This window comes from Salmo trutta, chromosome 24 (genome assembly GCF_901001165.1).
Source record: "Salmo trutta chromosome 24, fSalTru1.1, whole genome shotgun sequence".
NCBI classification, from domain to species: Eukaryota; Metazoa; Chordata; class Actinopteri; order Salmoniformes; family Salmonidae; genus Salmo; species Salmo trutta.
In genome coordinates, this window is record NC_042980.1 from 17,111,519 (window position 1) to 17,130,640 (window position 19,122).

The 19,122-nt window shown below is 42.2% G+C and overlaps 1 protein-coding gene across 2 annotated transcripts in view; it reads right to left on the bottom strand.

The window, feature by feature from the left end:
- Nucleotides 1-1,443: 1,443 nt before the first annotated feature.
- The window catches only part of LOC115160831 (contactin-associated protein-like 5), a 114,775-nt gene continuing 97,096 nt past the window's right edge, over nt 1,444-19,122 (bottom strand). For both annotated transcript variants that reach the window (XM_029711297.1, XM_029711296.1), the window contains exons 14-24: nt 17,949-18,105; nt 17,582-17,709; nt 17,205-17,375; nt 16,242-16,460; nt 14,625-14,864; nt 10,746-10,970; nt 7,148-7,281; nt 6,854-6,941; nt 4,003-4,206; nt 3,536-3,610; nt 1,444-3,370 (exon numbers count right to left, since the gene is read on the bottom strand). In XM_029711297.1, coding sequence (XP_029567157.1) covers nt 3,117-3,370; nt 3,536-3,610; nt 4,003-4,206; nt 6,854-6,941; nt 7,148-7,281; nt 10,746-10,970; nt 14,625-14,864; nt 16,242-16,460; nt 17,205-17,375; nt 17,582-17,709; nt 17,949-18,105 — 1,895 coding nt within the window. In that variant the 3' untranslated portion in view covers nt 1,444-3,116. The remainder of the gene's footprint in view (nt 3,371-3,535; nt 3,611-4,002; nt 4,207-6,853; nt 6,942-7,147; nt 7,282-10,745; nt 10,971-14,624; nt 14,865-16,241; nt 16,461-17,204; nt 17,376-17,581; nt 17,710-17,948; nt 18,106-19,122) is intronic.

Below are 19,122 nucleotides of genomic sequence, written 5' to 3' on the forward strand. Positions count from 1 at the left end.
TGGACATCTCTGCTCTCCTGCGCTTGACTCCTTCACCTACCTCTAACACATATCGCAACATGTACACAGTATACTAATACAAAGTAGCTCCATGCTGGCTGTAAACAGAGTGAGAGAAGCTGAAGCACAGGGAGATACAGAGGGAGAACTGGTCCTGCATGGCTCAGTTGGTAGAGCATGGCACTTGTACCACCAGGGTTGGCGGGCCACCCATACTTAAAATGTATGCCCGCATAACTGTATTTCGGTTTGGATAAAAGTGTCTGCTAAATGGCATATATTATTATTAACAGATAAATCACAGTGTGTGTCCACAGGGATCCATGTCACCATATAAGTATTTTCTATAGATGCATATTACAGTGATCTACAGTGTCTGCATCATGTATGTCACAGTATTAACTGGCTCTGCAGTGCTTAAGGCTGGGAGAAAGGCCTGTTGCGTTCTTCCATCTTCTTCATGTGCCTTCACAGGTACACAAAGGTCCTTCCCCAGGACAATATCATGATGCCGAAATCCAGGAATAGATATACCAAGTGAATTGGTGCTACAGTATACCGTGTTCTAGATATGGGGGGAATCTCAAATAAAAACAAAAATTATGTTAAACACAGTGGTGGTAAAATAAATGTCTCCCCAAAGACCAGTAAACACAGCATTATCCATCTTTGAAAATACTCCCTTTCACTGGACACATATTTTATAACCGTACCTTGAGCAACCATAATAGATCTGGAGCAATCCAGTTTGCATGCACACAAAAGGGGTTTTCTCAGGTGGCTTTCCACTCATTTACATTTTGAGAAGAAAACACACCTAGCAATATGCAAAGTATTTTAGCTGAAAGTAAACTTCCTTGGCCTTGCCCATTGCCACACTACTAAAGCCACTCATGGAGACACCATGTTAACTTATGATTGACAAAACCATGGGTTAGACCAGGATATAATAGAAAAAGGGGAATATAAATGGGTACTCCACTATAATACATTTATGATGCAATTAATTAAATAAAATAGCAGGAATTCATTTTTTAATTGGACACTTAATTGGATGAATAAGAATATATCCCGGTGTTGTAAAATTTGACTAGACTGGTAAGGATAAAATACTGCAGAAAGCACAATTAATTTACAGACAATACAATGTTCCACCCATTAAAGTAATTAAATACTGTGGCTTTGTGATTGAATTAGGTCAGATTCCATTTTGCACATTTACCATAACAACATTTGTAGGAAGGAGGATGTAGTTTCACAGCGCATAATGAATGTTTCTACTATATCAGAATACAAAGGACCACCTCTTGGCTCTTACCATCCTTGGTCTGTGTATGCTTCTACACACATGTAAAAACAACACAATCACACATATAAAGAAAATAAGAAAGTTAAAGATTGAGATACAGGTTATGTAGCATTAAACTTCTCTGAAAGAGATCATTATTTTTCAAAAAGAATGTTTGGTTTTATTAAACATATATTCATAATATACCTGTACAATTATAGCCATACAAAATGGGCCTCAAAATAACCACAATATCAACATGAGTACAAAAAGGATTTCAGAGTCTCAGAGGTTAACCATAACTTGCTGTCAAGGACACTTTAATATGAAAGAAAAAATGTTTTCAGGCAATACTTCTGCCAATTTCATTATTTTGGTGATGGTGTGTTTATGAACTGTTGCTCATCAAAGATGTTTGCGTATACGATTTTCATTCTCATTCTCTGTTTTATTATTGATAAACTGTCAAACTGTGTTATTTTGCACTTAGTGCCGATTATCCTTTCCCACTTAATTTTCAGAGAAAAATTACACTAAACTAAGCATCAATATCCAGCATTAAATACCAGTATATACTAATCACTTTATACTGTAGATCTAACACAGGGATACTGTTGACGTCAAGCAGTAGCAATGAATTAAAAACTTTTAATAAAAAATACAATATAAAATGGTAGCAAATGCATGAACAGATCAAAGGTGTGACAGAACAAAATGTTTACTGAAGGAAACAAACAAAACAATAAAAATACCCCCAAAAAATTCTAAAAAGCTTGGGTGAACAACTAAAGCTTTGTATATGGCAGCTCTTTGAAGACTCCTCTAAACCCTTGGCCGGCAGCCACTTCTGTGGTATATGATGGTTTGGTTTTCTTGCTAGGGGACCGCTAGCAGATGTTCCAGTTAGCTGGGTTATTTTTAAATTCCCTTTCTTGAAGCAATACAATCCAGCCCAGCATGTATCTTAGAAACCTCAAGAACATTGTGGAGAAAGAAGAATTTTAAATCAAACTTTCAAATAATTATAATGCAGGAAACCGGTCCGGGGCACCTCATTTTTAATTGGCTTTATTTAAGGATTAATTTAAATGGAGATTTAATTTTAATATCAGTTCTTTGTGGAATTAATTTAATCTTAATTAATCACTGCATTATCAAGATCAGTAAAACAATACTTATCTTACTCTGTGTTTTTCAATAGTATATTATCTAAGATGGCCTTTGCGTTTAGTCTTTTCAACCATTCCATTCTGTTGAACATCTAACCATTTTCTTAAGAATTTGAAATAGATTCATTGCATCTGGGCGTAGATTCTCTGCGTCAGAACATGAGATTTCTTCCCCACATGACAGTGGGGGAGTTTAATCTTGGCCATCTACATACATTGAGCCACCAAAACAGTGCCACTGTCCATGTTTTCCTCTATGTGGCTTTATACCATAACATTGCCTACACATCCTACAACATTGCCTGCCTATTCTAACCCTTCCAGGCTCTTTGTATTTCTATCATTGGATAAATCCATTGCACCATACCCATATGCTTCAATCTCTTATGGCACCATTTCCCTGTCCCATCACCAGCATCCGTAAGCCGACCGGTCAACATCGTTGCAGCTACAAGTCCTGTCCTACGAAATATCTAGACAGAAATGGGAAGACGTTCCCCACCAGGATATTCCCACAGTTCCCTAAAGGAGAATGAATTCCTCATTTCTACTGCAGAGGAGCGAGGAAAAAGTCTGGGTGTCTCCTCCCGTGCAGACAGCTGGACAAAACAGAATAAAGGTAAGCAGCAATGGCTAAAAGGCTTGGCTGGATGCTGTGGTCAGATGTAGTACTCCCTGTTGTCCCTGAGGGTGGCGCTGTCGTGGAGGTGGAGCTCTGTCCGGTAGGCTGATTCGGCCCGGTATACCGGTTCGGCCTGGTAGGCTGCTTCTCTCCGGTAGGCTGTTTCCAGGTTGTGTCGGTGCTCCTTCTCCTTGATGCTGGCATCTCTCTGGGCTTGCCGGTGTTGGTACAGGAAACGGGTCATCACCGCCACCACACACAGAGTGATGAAGATCACCGCTGACACCACTCCTGTAGACGAGCAAGGGTTAGTTATGACATCAAGGGTTAGGTTATCAAGGAGACAACCACAAAAACTAGTGTAAGGTAAGAGAGCGAGAGAAAGGAAGAAAGAAAAATAGGCTAATTTCATATTAAGACAGGAACAATAAATTAAGACAAAATAGAGAAACAAACCTCCTATTACTGCTGAATCATGCCGGGTGTCATTGCCTTGCTGCTCCTTATCTTTGTTTGCTTTCGCAGCTTGATCTGGCAGAGAAGAAAAGAGAAGCCGGCTAATTAATTAACTTTCAGTAATGAGTGAATGAGCTGTGCAGCCAATGGATGTTCCTCAACAGGGTGTATGTGGCAGAAGATAACGTATTTTTGTAACTGTGTAAACAATGATAACAAAACTTCCATTAGGCTTTCAGGCATCAGCTCATTGTGGTGTCGATTCGTTCCTGATTTATCCCTAAAATGTAATAATGATGCTTTAAGCCGGAGAAAAAACTGAACATCCACAGTTGATTCCACACACCTTCAAATGGCTTCCAGTATGAAAGCTGAACAGCTGTGGCATAGTAAACCAACAAATATATTTGTTCGACCTGAGTTTTATCCAGTTAGCTGAGTGGAGACTGTGTTTTACAATAGCTTACCTGAGAGTGGGTGTGAGGTTGTTGAGTCAGCCAGCACCCCACAGTTAGACTCCACCAGGTGACCCCGTACGCTGACCAATGAGCTGCCACGGTTTAGTAGCGCTGCCTTCAGTGGAGCCACGTGATTGAACTGGACTGATGAGAGGCAGCCAATGAAGCCCTTAGATCCTGCCTGCATCACCTCCTCATCAAAATTCTCTCCTCCTGTAATTCAGAATTAACATTGAGCTGTTAAAGCAGTATAGTCTGTCACTGGAAAGGAAGTTATCCCACAAGAGAACAAGTTTCTTGTGAGCTAAAACAAACAAAACATATATCAAATCAAATCCAATTTTATTTGTCACATGCGCTGAATACAACAGGTGTTGCTTACTTACAAGCCCTTAACCAACAATGCTTTAAGAAGTAAATAAAAATAAAAAAAGTGTTAAGTAAAAAATAGATAATAAAAAAATAACAAATAATAACAAATAATTAAACAGCAGCAGTACAATAACAAGCAAGGCTATATACAGGGGGTACCGGTACAGAGTCAATGTGCGGGGACACCGGTTAGTTGAGGTAATTGAGGTAATATGTAGGTAGAGTTAAAGTGATTGCATAGATTATAAACAGAGAGTAGCAGCAGTGTAAAAGAGGGGTCTGGGTAGCCCTTTGATCAGCTGTTCAGGAGTCTTATGGCTTGGGGGTAGAAGCTGTTTAGAAGCCTTTTAGACCTAGACTTGGCACTCTGGTACCACTTGCCGTGCGGTAGCATAGAGAACAGTCTATGACTAGGGTGACTGGAGTCTTTGACAATTTTTAGGGCCTTCCTCTGACACCGCCTGATATAGAGGTCCTGGATGGCAGGAAGCTTGGCCCCAGTGATGTACTGGGCCGGACGCACTACCCCCATAGTTCTTGCGGTCGGAGGCCGAGCAGTTGCCATACCAGGCAGTGATGCAACCAGGTCTCTGACCTCCTCCCTATAGGCTGTCACTGTTGTGTCATCGGCAAACTTGATGATTGTGTTGGAGTCGTGCTATGTTATGCAGTCATGAGTGAACAGGGAGTACAGGAGGGGACTGAGCACGCACCCCTGAGGGGCCCCCGTGTTGAGGATCAGCGTGGCGGATGTGTTGTTACCTACCCTCACCACGTCAGGAAGTCCAGGATCCAGTTGCAGAGGGAGATGTTTAGTCCCAGGGTCCTTAGCTTAGTGGTGAGCTTTGAGGGCACTATGATGTGGAACGCTAAGCTGTAGTCAATGAATAGCCTTTTGCTCAGTACAGATGTTGCCTGTAATCCATGGCTTCTGGTTGGGGTATGTACGTACGGTCACTGTGGTGACGACGTCATCGATGCACTTATCACACCAGTATCACTACTTGCACATCATCATCTGCTCATCTATCACTCCAGTGTTAATCTGCTAAATTGTAATTACTTCGCTACTATGGCCTATTTATTGCCTTACCTCCTCACGTCATTTGCACACACTGTATATAGACTTTCTTTTTTCTTTTTTTTCTGTTGTGTTATTGACTGTACGCTTGTTTATTCCATGTGTAACTCTGTGCTGTTGTTTGTGTCGCACTGCTTTGCTTTATCTTGGCCAGGTTGCAGTTGTAAATGAGAACTTGTTCTCAACTAGCTCACCTGGTTAAATAAAGGTAACAAAAAAATAAAATAATTGATGAAGCCAGTGACTGATGTGGTGAACTCCTCAATGCCATCAGAAGAATCCCAGAACATATTCCAGTCTGTGCTAGCAATTTCTGCTTTTATGATGTACAAATTAGTCATTGTGGAAGATATGTATGCAGAGCATATTTAATAGATCTTCATTTGTATGCTTTTGATTAGAGGAATGAGTGAGTAGGATACAGAGCGAGAGAGAGAGAGAGAGTTGGCTTTCTGCTTAGGTTATTGTATACAACTTTTATTTGCTCTCTGTCAAAACCCTTTTAGTCCCCATCAATGAATCTTTATTCAGCCTTTATTAGATTCAGCCTCCCCATCAATTAATCTTTATACAGCCTTTATTAGATTCAGCCTCCTTTGCCTCCTGAATTAAAGATAAAGGTTTCTATGGCAACAGCAGTGAGGGATATACAAATAATTATGCTACAGCATTGATGGTAAAATCTTTAAATCTGCATGTCCGGTTTTACAAAAGCTATTCTGAGAACGGGTTTGAAAATGTGGAGAAATAGGTGTGAACAGCATCACATAAAGTCATGAAACAACACACGTGTGCGCATGGTCCTCATTTCATTATTCAAAATAGCACCATGCATGCGTAACAGTGTAGGTTCCGTCCCTCTCTTCGCCCCAACCCGGGCTCGAACCAGGGACCCTTGCACACATCAACAACTGACACCCCACGAAGCATCGTTACCCATCGCGCCACAAAAGCCGCGGCCCTTGCAACGCAAGGGGAAACCCTACTTCAAGTCTCAGAGCGAGTGACGTCACTGATTGAAATGCTATTAGCGCGCACCACCGCTAACTAACTAGCCATTTCACATCAGTTACACTCACCCCCCCTTTGACCTCCTCCTTTTTCCGCAGCAACCAATGATCCGGGTCAACAGCATCAATGTAACAGTGTAGGTTCCGTCCCTCTCTTCACCCCAACCTGGGCTCGAACCAGGGACCCTTGCACACATCAACAACTGACACCCCACGAAGCATCGTTACCCATCGCGCCACAAAAGCCGCGGCCCTTGCAACGCAAGGGGAAACCCTACTTCAAGTCTCAGAGCGAGTGACGTCACTGATTGAAATGCTATTAGCGCGCACCACCGCTAACTAACTAGCCATTTCACATCAGTTACACATGGCAGTATCATTTCATAGGCGGGCTTACCAATGACTTTGCCCAAAGTCAAGGATCTGATTAAGATCAACTCCGCATCAGATGACAGGGTGTACTTTCTGTGGATGTCCTGATCGATCTGGGGGAATGTGGAAAGCAATCAAGTAATAAAAACGAGGATTACAGGAAATACTGATTCATCTAAATGGCTGCAGATTGCTGTAGTCCAGCTAAATTGATTGGGAACTAAAGCACTTTCATAACAGTATACAATATTGGCCAGATGCTGCGAAGGAATTACACTGCACAGGATCTACACCTCTTGTACATGTATCCATTGCTCACCTGTAGGAAGACATCTTTTCCCTGACGGTGGATTCTGATACGGTGGAGGCGTCCGTCTGCCAGGCTGCTAGGGCTGGGGCTGAACACATCTGGCTTCCTGTACACATGGAGACGGTACCAGATCTGGAGACTCCCTGCAGAACACAACACAAACTGGGTAAAAACCATGCATTGAAAGATCAAAAACTCACAGTGCCTTCGGAAAGTATTCAGACTACTTGACTTTTTGCAAATTTTGTTCGGTTACAGCCTTGTTCTAAAATCGATTAAATTACATTTAAAAAAATCAGCAATCTACGCACAATATGCCCATAATGAGAAAGCGAAAACAGTTAAAAAAATAAAATAAAATTGCAAATGTATTATCTGCGTAAGTATTCAGACCCTTTGCTATGAGACTCAAAATTTAACTCAGGTGCATTCTGTTTCCGTTGATAATCCTTGAGGTGTTTCTACAACTTGATTGGAGTCCACCTGTGATAAATTCAGATGATTGGACATGATTTGGAAAGGCACACACCTGGCCCACAGTTGACAGTGCATGTCATAGCAAAAACCAAGCCATGAGGTCGAAGGAATTGTCCGTAGAGCTCCGAGACAGGATTGTGTTGAGGCACAGATCTAGGGAAGGGTGGCCTCTATCATTCTTTAATGGAAGAAGTTTGGAACCACCAAGGCTCTTCCTAGACCTGGCTGCCCGGCCAAAATGAGCAATCGGGGTAGAAGGGCCCTGGTCAGGGACCAAGAACTCGATGGTCACTCTGACAGAGCTCCAGAGTTCCTCTCTGGAGATGGGAGAAACTTCCAGAAGGACAACAATCTATGCAGCACTCCACCAATCAGGCCTTTATGGTAGAGTGGCCAGACGGAAGTCACTCCTCAGTAAAAGGCACATGACAGCCTGCTTGGAATTTTCCAAACGGCATCTAAAGACTCTCAGACCATGACAAACAAGATTCTCTGGTCTGATGAAACCGAGATTGAACTCTTTGGCCTGAATGCCATGCGTCACGTCTGGAGGAAACCTGGTACCATCCCTATGGTGAAGCATGGTGGTGGTAGCATCATGCTGTGGGGATGTTTTTCAGCAGCAGGGACTGGTAGACTAGTCAGGATTGAGTCAAAGCTGAATGGAGCAATGTACAGAGAGATCCTTGATAAAAACCTGCTCTAGAGCACTCAGGACCTCAGACTGGGGCAAGGTGCACCTTCCTACAGGACAACAACCCTAAGCACACAGCCAAGACAACACAGGAGTGGCTTTGGGACAAGTCTCTGAATGTCCTTTAGTGGCCCAGCCAGAGCCCGGACTAGAACCCGATCGAACATCTCTGGAGAGACCTGAAAATAGCTGTACAGCAAAGCTCCCCATCCAACCTGACAGAGCTTGAGAGGATCTGCAGAGAAGAATGGAGAAACTCCCCAAATACAGGTGTGCCAAGCTTGTAGCATCATACCCAAGAAGACTCAATGCTGTAATCGCTGCCAAAGGGTCTGAATACTTATGCAAATGTGATATTTCCTTTTTTTATATGTAATACATTCACAAACATTTATAAAAACCTATTTTTGCTCTGTCATGGGGTATTGTGTGTAGATTGATGAGAATTATTATTTTTGTTTAAATACATTTTAGAATTAGGCTGTGATGTAATAAAATGTGGAAATTCAAGGGGTCTGAATACTTTCTGAAGGCACTGTACCTTGATGTGTGGGACTATTGGACTTGTTTAAACCTTGCATCGAAGTCAATGTGAGGACTATGCAAATATCTCTAATTATCATTCGGGCTAAAGTATGCACCAAAATGAAAGCGTATTTTGAAATATCCATTAATTTGCCCTTTTGGTGCTTTGGAAATGTTATTGCCTTGTTTCTTCGAATTTGGCAATTTTCCATGAGCTGTGCCGATGAGATTGTCCCAAGAGTTGTTTATTCATTAAAACGCCAGAGGCTTGACAATAACCTTTAATTTAAATAGATAAACTTATCTCATGAGGATCACCTCACCTTAACCTATTCAATGCCCCACGCACATCTATCAATCTAAATTAGTTTGGAATGCCAAGAACTATATAAATGAAAATAGCATTATGACTGAATGAAAGAAAGGAGACAGGTTAAAGAAGGATTTTAAGCCTTGAGACAATTGAGACATGGATTGTGTATGTGTGCCATTCAGAGGGTGAATGGGTAAGACAAAAGATTTAAGTGCCTTTGAACGGGGTATGGTAGTAGATGCCAGTCGCACCGCTTTGAGTGTGTCAAGAACTGCAACGCTGCTGGGTTTTTCATGCTCAACAGTTTCCCGTGTGTACCTAGAATGGTCCACCACCCAAAGGACATCCAACCAACTTGACACAACTGTGGGAAGCATTGGAGTCAACATGGGCCAGCATCCCTTTGGAATACATTCAAAACCTTATAGAGTCCATGCACTGACAAATTGAGGCTGTTCTGAGGGTGAAAGGGCATGCAACTCAATATTAGGAAGGTGTTCCTAATGTTTTGTACACACCAGTGTGCTTCTCTATTGATGCCCGTCAACAAAAGAGTGATGAAATTAAGATCCTACATTTGTAGATGTATAAATAGTTATCCTCGAACAGCCTCAATCTTCCTCCCACACACACGGCACTAGATCAGAGAGGCAGAGAGCTTTGCATTATCAAGTGAAGATGGGTCAATACTACAATTCCAGCTCAGTTCGGCGAATGGTTTTATCTTGTGTTTGAGAAACCCCTGACAGTGCCCGAGTGTCGGAGATTACCGTGGATGAAATGTCCTCCTGATCCTCCAATATTTACAAAGGCGTGACTCTTCCACATGCCTCGATGAACACAAACGAGCATAAAGGAGCAATGACTTAAAGAAAAACGGGTGTAACTCAACACGATGCTGGCGGGCTTTCTGTTCTACTTGGAAGGATGTCAGATTAGAGGTCTAAGGTGCGTGATCTGGAGTGTTCATGGCTTCGTTATGGATGAGGCTGAATAGGCTTAGACATATTGCTGAACCTGATCTGTCAAGGTTCAATTCTTTTTTTATTCCATTATGTAATGGATGGAAATATTCTCAACATGACATATTACTTCTTCCATATTTGTGAAGGGACTATAATTCCATCATTCTATAAAAAAAAACAGATTGCATTTTTTGTGTTGAAGGTTGTGCAAGGCAACTTGGTTCTTTCAGCCTTTTGCTGTGAGGTACAATGGGAGAAAACACTCCTCCATATAATGAGATTAAATTCTGAATTTAGAGTTGCACTCTGCTAGCTAATTGAGGCATTATAACCCCCTTTTTGCTAAAGCCTTGGTGGAGTGCCAACCTTTTGCAGAAATATGTTCAAAGCATGGACAGGACACATTAGAAATGATTCAATTATTGTACGTACTACAGACCAGTGGAGGCTCCTGAGGGGAGGACGGCTTATAATAATGGCTGGACTGGAGTAAATGGAATGGTATCAAACACGTGATACCATTCCCTTCACTCCATTCTAGCCATTGCACTCCATTCCAGCCATTATTATAAGCCATCCTCCCCTCAGCAGCCTCCACTGTTACAAACAAATGACTGGTAGAGGTGTCCCTACCATTGAGTGCCAGGATGACTGCTATGTACTGCTGGCTGAAGGTGCTGACAGTGAGCAGCATGGCAGGGCTTTGTGTGGTCATGAAGCTGAAAGCCATGTTCTCTCTGGCCCTAGTGCTCTCTCTGTAGACTCTGGACGCCAGGGAGCTCCTGTTCTGCATCACAGAGAAAGGCTCCTGGAAGGTGTAGGTCACCGACGACTCTCTGTCAAATGACACAGACACCTCTGCATGGACACAGAGAGAGAGGATGTATCATTAGGGGAGTCATGCTATTATACACTGAATTCATTACATCAATTGTTGATCACATTTTATAAGTTGTAGCTGCACTTAGCTGAACCTAATCACCAGTCAGAATAAAACAAATGACCAACACTCCTGACAAATACACATGTTCTGTCAATGTCATCGGACGAAATAGAACGACATGTACCTCCTATAAGAAACAGAGCACCCTTTGTTAAGGAAGTGTCTGCTCCGTGATAATGGAGGCCTAAATTAGTGTGAATGTGAGAGCCAGATCCTCTCAGACAGACCAGAGAAAGCAGAGCAGCAAGGATTTGTCATCTCATCTTCTCCCTCTTTGATGTCTTTTTCAGATGGACTCCAATCTGCACTCTGAATGCCACTGATCTCAACACCTCCACTTTAAGAGCAAAGTGAACACCTCTCAAAACATTCCGTTCTTTTCTCTTCCCCTGTTCTCTTCAAAATTATTCATGGACAAAGACAGATATTGCATTATTATTGCTTTGTCTAAGCACATTCTCAGCGAGTTTTATGTTTTCATAACTAAGTTTCATAACAAGTCATGACTTAGTGGAAAGAGAATGAAAAGCGCTCCACCCACACAAGAGCAGACGGTGGAAATAAAGAAGAATCTACAAAGACAGAACAGGGTTATGATAAGTCAATATTGCTTTTTTTCTTAAACATGATTGAAGGCAAGGATTGCTTAACTGGAAAGAGGCTCAGGAACAAGTATATCCAGTGCTTCAGAGAAAAACAAGCTATCTCAAAATATGCAAGAATCCCACACATGCGGCAGTCGCTACATCATGCTTTTTTGCTTAAAACTGCTCTTTCTAGCCTCGTTCATACCTGTGGCTAACATGGCTGTGTTTACACAGGCAGCCGGATTCAGGTCTTTTTTTTCACTAATTAGTATTTTCACCAATCACATCAGATGTTTTCTCATAATTTTTCAGAGATGATCTGATTGCCAAAAGACTTAGTGAAAATAGTGAAAAAATAGAATTAGTGAAAATAATATCAGAATTGGGCTGCCTGTGTAAACGCATCCAATGTGTCCTTTGTCCTGATCTTATTTACTTTCTGATTGTGCCCACATTGTAACTGTTGCATCAACACATGGTAGTAAAATGTGTCTCTTATCCATCCACTGTCTCTGCATTGTGATCAGATATCCTGGTCCCTCCCTCTATGCTAATTTTTTGACAGATATTCTTTCAAAATAATATTTATTTATTTTAAGACACATATTGATGCCATAAATCAATGGCATAAATATGTGTGAATGATTTTATAGGGCGGGATGATGATTTAAATGGTTTCACTGTGGTGATCCATCTACAGTTGTAAGATATCCAGACACAATGCATCTGACGTAGGTGTTGAGGAAGATCAGATCACAGTCAGATCTTTAATCATCTACACTTGTCAAAAAAATGTGGGCACAATCAGAATGTGGAAAAGATCAGGACAAAGGACGCATGTTAGAGCCAAGTATTAACAGGGCTTCTGTTGTAAAGTATGACTGTTCAAAACCTGGCAAGGTAAAAAAAGAGTTTCCACAGGGGAGTGGAGAAGTGTACATATGAGTGTAAAGGTTCACCAAACCCATGGTTCGGTACCTATTGTTGTTTTGGAGTCACGGTTCGGTTCGGTACAGCGGGAAAATGAAATGCCATTCAGAATGTTCCTGGCATTGTCTGTTGTGACAGGGTTGTTATGTTGGGCATCTCAAGTTTCCACTCTGATGCTGTGTTTGTAGCCATGAGGCAGGTGGAGTGCCAGGTAGCCTAGTGGTTAGAGTGTTGGGCCAGCAACTGATAGGTTGCTAGATCAAATCCCTGAGCTGACAAGGTAAAACAATTCTAATAATCTGCTGTTCTGCCCCTGAACAAAGCTGATAACACACGGTTCCTAGGCAGTCATTGTAAATAATAATTTGTTCTTAACTGACTTGCCTACTTAAATAAATTAAAAAAAGGTGGAAGTGTATCAGTTGTAAATACCAGTTAGATGCGTTTATGTGATTTGAAGTCGTTGAGAAACGCAAATTGGCTAATGGCCAACAAGCTGCATAAAGTACAGCTATCATGCTTACAAAATTGTATAGAGCTAAAAAACAAACAATAATATATTGGTTTTTATAAATAATGTTTTGCTGTTGCATTTAACTTCTGGAAATGCTGTTCTATAGTCTGTTTCCTTAGTAGGTGACGTCAGAGGTCACCATGTGGGAGAAGTGGGTGCTCAGGATGATAGATGAGTTTCCCACTAGTAATTACCATTTGGAGGGCCGTTCAAGTGGATTTTTCCCAGTCGTATGTGGTAAATTCCCACTTAGTTAGGAACGCACCGTGACACTGCCTCCTTGAGTGCCAGATGCGCAGTTGTGACTCTCATAAAGTCTGTAGCACTGTACCTTTCCCACTCTGGGGTAATGTGATGGGCTGTCACTGTTAAGTAAGCGCAACACAGGGTGAATTGGCCAATTCATTGAAAAGTTTGCCTTTGGCTTGTTTATATAGCTGGGTTAGCTGACAACGTCACTAACACAATGCGCATGCTTCAATGGGGCAGAAGTCCGTGAGTTGTTATGACTCTGAATGGCCAGATGGCTAGCAACAATGACAAGACTGCCATGTGGCGAATCGTGAGTGTCTAGTTTCAGCCAGTTTCATCTTGTTCTTGTTTGAGGTGTTTTGACTGATTTCATGTCAATGCTAATATGGTTAGCTAGCTAACCAACAACTGTAACGATGTATTTAAGAGACAATAAGTGCTCATTGTGCACATTTATTTATGTTTTCAATAAACATTGAAGACTAAATATTGTTTACATGGTGTCAAGAATCTAAGCCAACCCCGTATGTTTTGCCCCATATTTACGCATGTCTTGGTTTTGTTGCTAAACAACAAACCCATCTATAGAGCAGGTATTAAGTGTTTGCTGAAATGGGTGCTGGTGGGAAGGTCATAACGGGACTCGAGCACTTTCACGAGGTGCTGAAACCCCCATTCTGAACCACCATGAATGGGCGCATATCCGTGTCTATAAACCAAAGACTACAAAATGTAAACACAGCCTACCAATCGCTCTTTTTTTTGGCCCGGTCAGAATCAGCTGGCAAGGAATGCTTGAATGCAGAGGGGAGAAGATATTGTGTTGTTTTTTTCTTTGCGTTTCCATCTTGCTCTGGCTGCATAGGCTATTCTCATTGAGTGTGGCGACATACTGTTAACGTTTTATCCACAACTCTCTGTCCATCATCGTTGTAATTTACTGGGAAGCCAAAATGTTCCCAAGTTGTAGATTTAAACGATGACGGAGGATCGGCCACCGAACCGTTCGGCATGAATATGTGTACTGTTACACCCCTAGCTGTACAATACCAGTTGCATATGGATGTCATCACTCTATTGTATAATACATGCAGTGTGATGAGGACCTGGAGCATGTTCCAAGTACCAACTGTCTTAGATAAATTATTAATAATTTCAAAGTGTAAGCCTATTCTTATGTCTTAATCATTGTGTTTTAAGTGTTTTTCCATTTAATAATTCATCATAGACAATCTCATGAGTGATCCCATTTACATCTAGTTTTTTGGGGGCATATCCTCACAGACCTTCCTTGCAGGAGGGTCCCCCGTAAGCAGACTGGGAGCAGTCACAGACATAGCCGCTGTTCTTCTCGATGCACCTCCCTCTGTTGTGGCAGAGACTGCTGGAGCCGCTGCAGTGGCCGGGGCAGCCCGCACTTACGCCCGGGGTCATCTTAGCCCGCTCCTCCAGGTTAAAGGTCATGCCATTTATATTCAGAGTTCTGATGCATCCCATGAAGCCCCTCTGCCTGGCCGCTGTTCCCCCTGGAGGAGGGACCATAGGTTATAATGACTTGATATGGCTTTTACAGTGTTATAACACATTTCTAATTAGTATATTATGCATAATATTCCACAGAGTACTATCTGCTGTTCCTACTAGAGGTGAGACTGCAGTTTATAGCTAGTTAATAACGCCTAATAGAATGTTATAACAGATTTATAACTACTCTATATACATAATACAGTCCAGGAAACCCCTCTGCCTGGCTGCTGTTCTCCCTAGAGGAGGAGATGACACGTTATATACATTAGAAAACATTTCTAACTAGTCTTTATACATATGAAAGCATCCCACTGATTTACTGCAACCCTTGATTTAATTCCAGTAAGCATCTAAGACATCTCTGGAACTATTCATGTGTGAGAGGCCTCATTAAGCCTAACTATATGCAAATATGAAAGAATATCTATAACGATGAAGTGTTGGGCAGACCTTTCAAGCCATTATGAGCAGAAGAAACAGTATAGCTCCCGAATGACAAATCAAGATTTATGGCCAAATAAAGGTTTAATCTCAGGAAAAGCTCATTGGGAATTTCTTATAGGGAACCCATTCATGTGTGTAATGCCTTGGCATAACCAGAAAGTTACAGTGAAATAATGATAATGAATATGAAAAAGAATCTCTAATAGCATTATAATTCATACCATGACCTTCTGTCAAATTTGAGAACACTGTAAATCCTGAGATAGCAACTGTACTGAGACAATACAGTATATCTCTGGTGGAACTTGAGGGGGAAAGGCCACAATTAAAGGCTGCCTAATGAAATAAAATATATTATAATCTACTGAGGCCAAGGCCAGCCCTACCAACACACAGCTGGTTGTTGAGACTAAGAGCAGACCAGCCTATCCACAAACATCTAAGGCTATGAGGACAAGCCAGCCCTACCCACAAACAGCTGGCTGTTCAGACTGAGACTAAGGCTATGAGGACAAGCCAGCCCTACCCACAAACAGCTGGCTGTTCAGACTGAGACTAAGGCTATGAGGACAAGCCAGTCCTACACACAAACAGCTGGCTGTTCAGACTGAGACTAAGGCTATGAGGACAAGCCAGCCCTACCCACAAACAGCTGGCTGTTCAGACTGAGACTAAGGCTATGAGGACAAGCCAGCCCTACCCACAAACAGCTGGCTGTTCAGACTGAGACTAAGGCTATGAGGACAAGCCAGTCCTACCCACAAACAGCTGGCTGTTCAGACTGAGACTAAGGCTATGAGGACAAGCCAGCCCTACCCACAAACAGCTGGCTGTTCAGACTGAGACTAAGGCTATGAGGACAAGCCAGCCCTACCCACAAACAGCTGGCTGTTCAGACTGAGACGAAGGCTATGAGGACAAGCCAGCCCTACCCACAAACAGCTGGCTGTTGAGCCGGAGGCGGAGGTGTCCATCAGATGGAGCTTCCAGGAAGCGCAGGGGCAGCTGGTCCACCTGCAGAGAGGCCTCCTTCACATTGCGCTCTGCCCTCACATAGTGCCACTGCCTGTCATTCAGGGGCACATGGGACTTGACGGCAAGGACCATCCCCCCGTTTCCCACGTCAAAGGAGAACGTCACCACGGACGGAGCTGAGGGAGCAGAACAGGATGAGAATAGCTGATAGTCAGGTCACAGAGAACTCATCGTTCACATTTTGTACTTCCATTTTCCTGTCAACGGTTTCTCACATTTTCCCTTCAATAGAAGTACATCCGCACAATGAGTTCTGAGAATTTCCTTTCCCACCCCCTGCCACCCCTCTAACCCTCTTTCATGCTTTTTCTTTCTCCAGGCACATGGGTCATTTTCTGCATCTACTCAAAGCTAAGTTTACAGCTTGATGATATAGCGCTGTAATTGTGCTTTATAATACATCTTATAATTTAGATTACATTATGAAGTTTATATCTGGATGGACAGCTTGGAGAGCTTTTTGAAGCACGTCATCCTATATAACTACTGCTGTACACACGTTTTATAATAATATATTGTCCATAATGTCTATATACACCATTATATACGTAAAGTATATTTATATTACAGACTCAGACATTGCTCAACCAGATATTTCTTAATTCCTTTATTTTTTTGGGGGGGGGGATTTGTGTGTATTGTTTTGTATTCTTAGCTGTTACTGCACTGTTAGAGCTAGAAACATAAACATAAGCATTTCGCTGCACCTGCGATAGCATCCGCAAAATATGTGTACGCGACCAATAAAATTTGATTAGATTTGTGATTTTATGTCACATGTAATGCTCTCATGAAATGAAGTGCATATTATTTCTGAGCATGTGTGTGTTTGTGCGTGCGTGTGTGGCCCACAAACTCACAGCTAAGCTCCACTCTGATGAAGTCCTTGAGGCCCAGGTCCTCCAGAAAGACTCCTGATGGGACGCTGGTCTTGAAGTAGAAGGAGATGTCAGCGCTGAGCTCTGCCTGGAGGGTCGGGAAGTGCAGGTAGGATGACTCCTGGTAGAAGGACGCCGCATTCCACACAGACTCTAGAAAACAGGAAATACACATTTCTTCGAAGAGGAAAGTCTTGACTCACATAAGAAAGATACAGAGATGAGGATGAATATCTTGGGACTGAGTGGAGCGTTTGAACATACTCAATATTTCATCAGCATTTGGCCTGGAAAAACAAGGATGTTTAAAGGGACCATCTGTAGGATAAAAATGTAACAAAACAGAAGAGTTCACCTACTGTCACCATAACAACGCAGTGGGCCGATTCTGTAGATCGCCTCAGAGCCTGTTCTGTTGGTGTCTCCAATCACGATCTCACTCACTGGTAAGTGCTCTTTGTAGGAGAGGACTCCTGTGTCATTAGCCCTGCAATACAGAGAGGAGAGCATGCTCTCTGTGGAAGGAATCAAACAATGATGGAACCCTCGCCTCCCCTGTCGTGACCCACTTAATCTCAATATTTGACACAAGGTAATATACTGAATACTGTACAAATGTGGAAATATAAGATGAGACAAGAATTAGAAGATATGCACACAGATTCATAGATAAATCATATTGATGGACAGGGCAGTAGATACACAGAGAGCCATTTGCATTGTTACCATGAGTCTGTGTCAGCATCACAGTTGCAGAAGTAGTTCATGTCCATGCAGTTTTCCTCCAGGCTGCAGGAGCACTGCTGAACCCCTGGCAGGAAGCCTCCCCAGTAAGTCCGTCTCTCTCCACCCTGGTCCACCCACCAGGACAGGGGGCTGCCATCTGCACCAACCACAGTATTACAATTAGGTCCACATATAGAGTAGCATCATCTGTACAGCATCTGTTGGCATCCCATGACATTGTGTCAATGAACCCTCAGTGATGCCAGTCAGAGAGGCAGGGCTCATTTCCTGGAGCATCTGTAAGTGTCCCTGCTACAGCCATCCATCAGACAATATGACTCTGCATTAGAGACACTCCAGGCCTGTAGGGAGCAGCCCCTTAGCTCTCAGACTGTACTCTTAAGACAGGAGAGTGGTGTGAGAGTGGGGACCGTATAATAGGAACATTACATTGAGAGTAATTTGATAAGTGTGGGCATGGGGGTTTGTAACAGCGGTACTGGTCAAGTCACACTGACAGACATTGACAGTGTATGTTGTGGGATAACGGATTACAGTGTACCAACGTATGTTATCCAATATTCTTCTGCCTTTGGTCATCATGTCAAATTGACATTGTTACTCAATTGAAACAAAGCAGAATAGACCACCGAATACAGAAATGGTTTAGGAATAACAAATTATATGGAAATAAGATTAGTATATACAGTTGAAGTCGGAAGTTTACATACGCCTTAGCCAAATACATTTAAACTCAGTTTTTCACAATTCCTGACATTTAATCCTGGTAAAAATTCCCTGTCTTAGGTCATTTAGGATCACCAATATATTTTAAGAATTTGAAATGTCAGAATAATAGAAGAGGAAATGATTTATTTCAGCTTTTATTTCTTTCATCACATTCCCAGTGGGTCAGAAGTTTACATACACTAAATTAGTATTTGGTAGCATTGCCTTTAAATTGTTTAACTTGGGTCAAACATTTCGGGTAGCCTTCCACAAGCTTCCCACAATAAGTTGGGTGAATTTTGGCCCATTCCTCCTGACAGAGATGGTGTAACTGAGTCAGGTTTGTAGGCCTCCTTGCTCGCACACGCTTTTTCAGTTCTGCCCACAAATTTTCTATAGGATTGAGGTCAGGGCTTTGTGATGTCCACTCCAATACCTTGACATT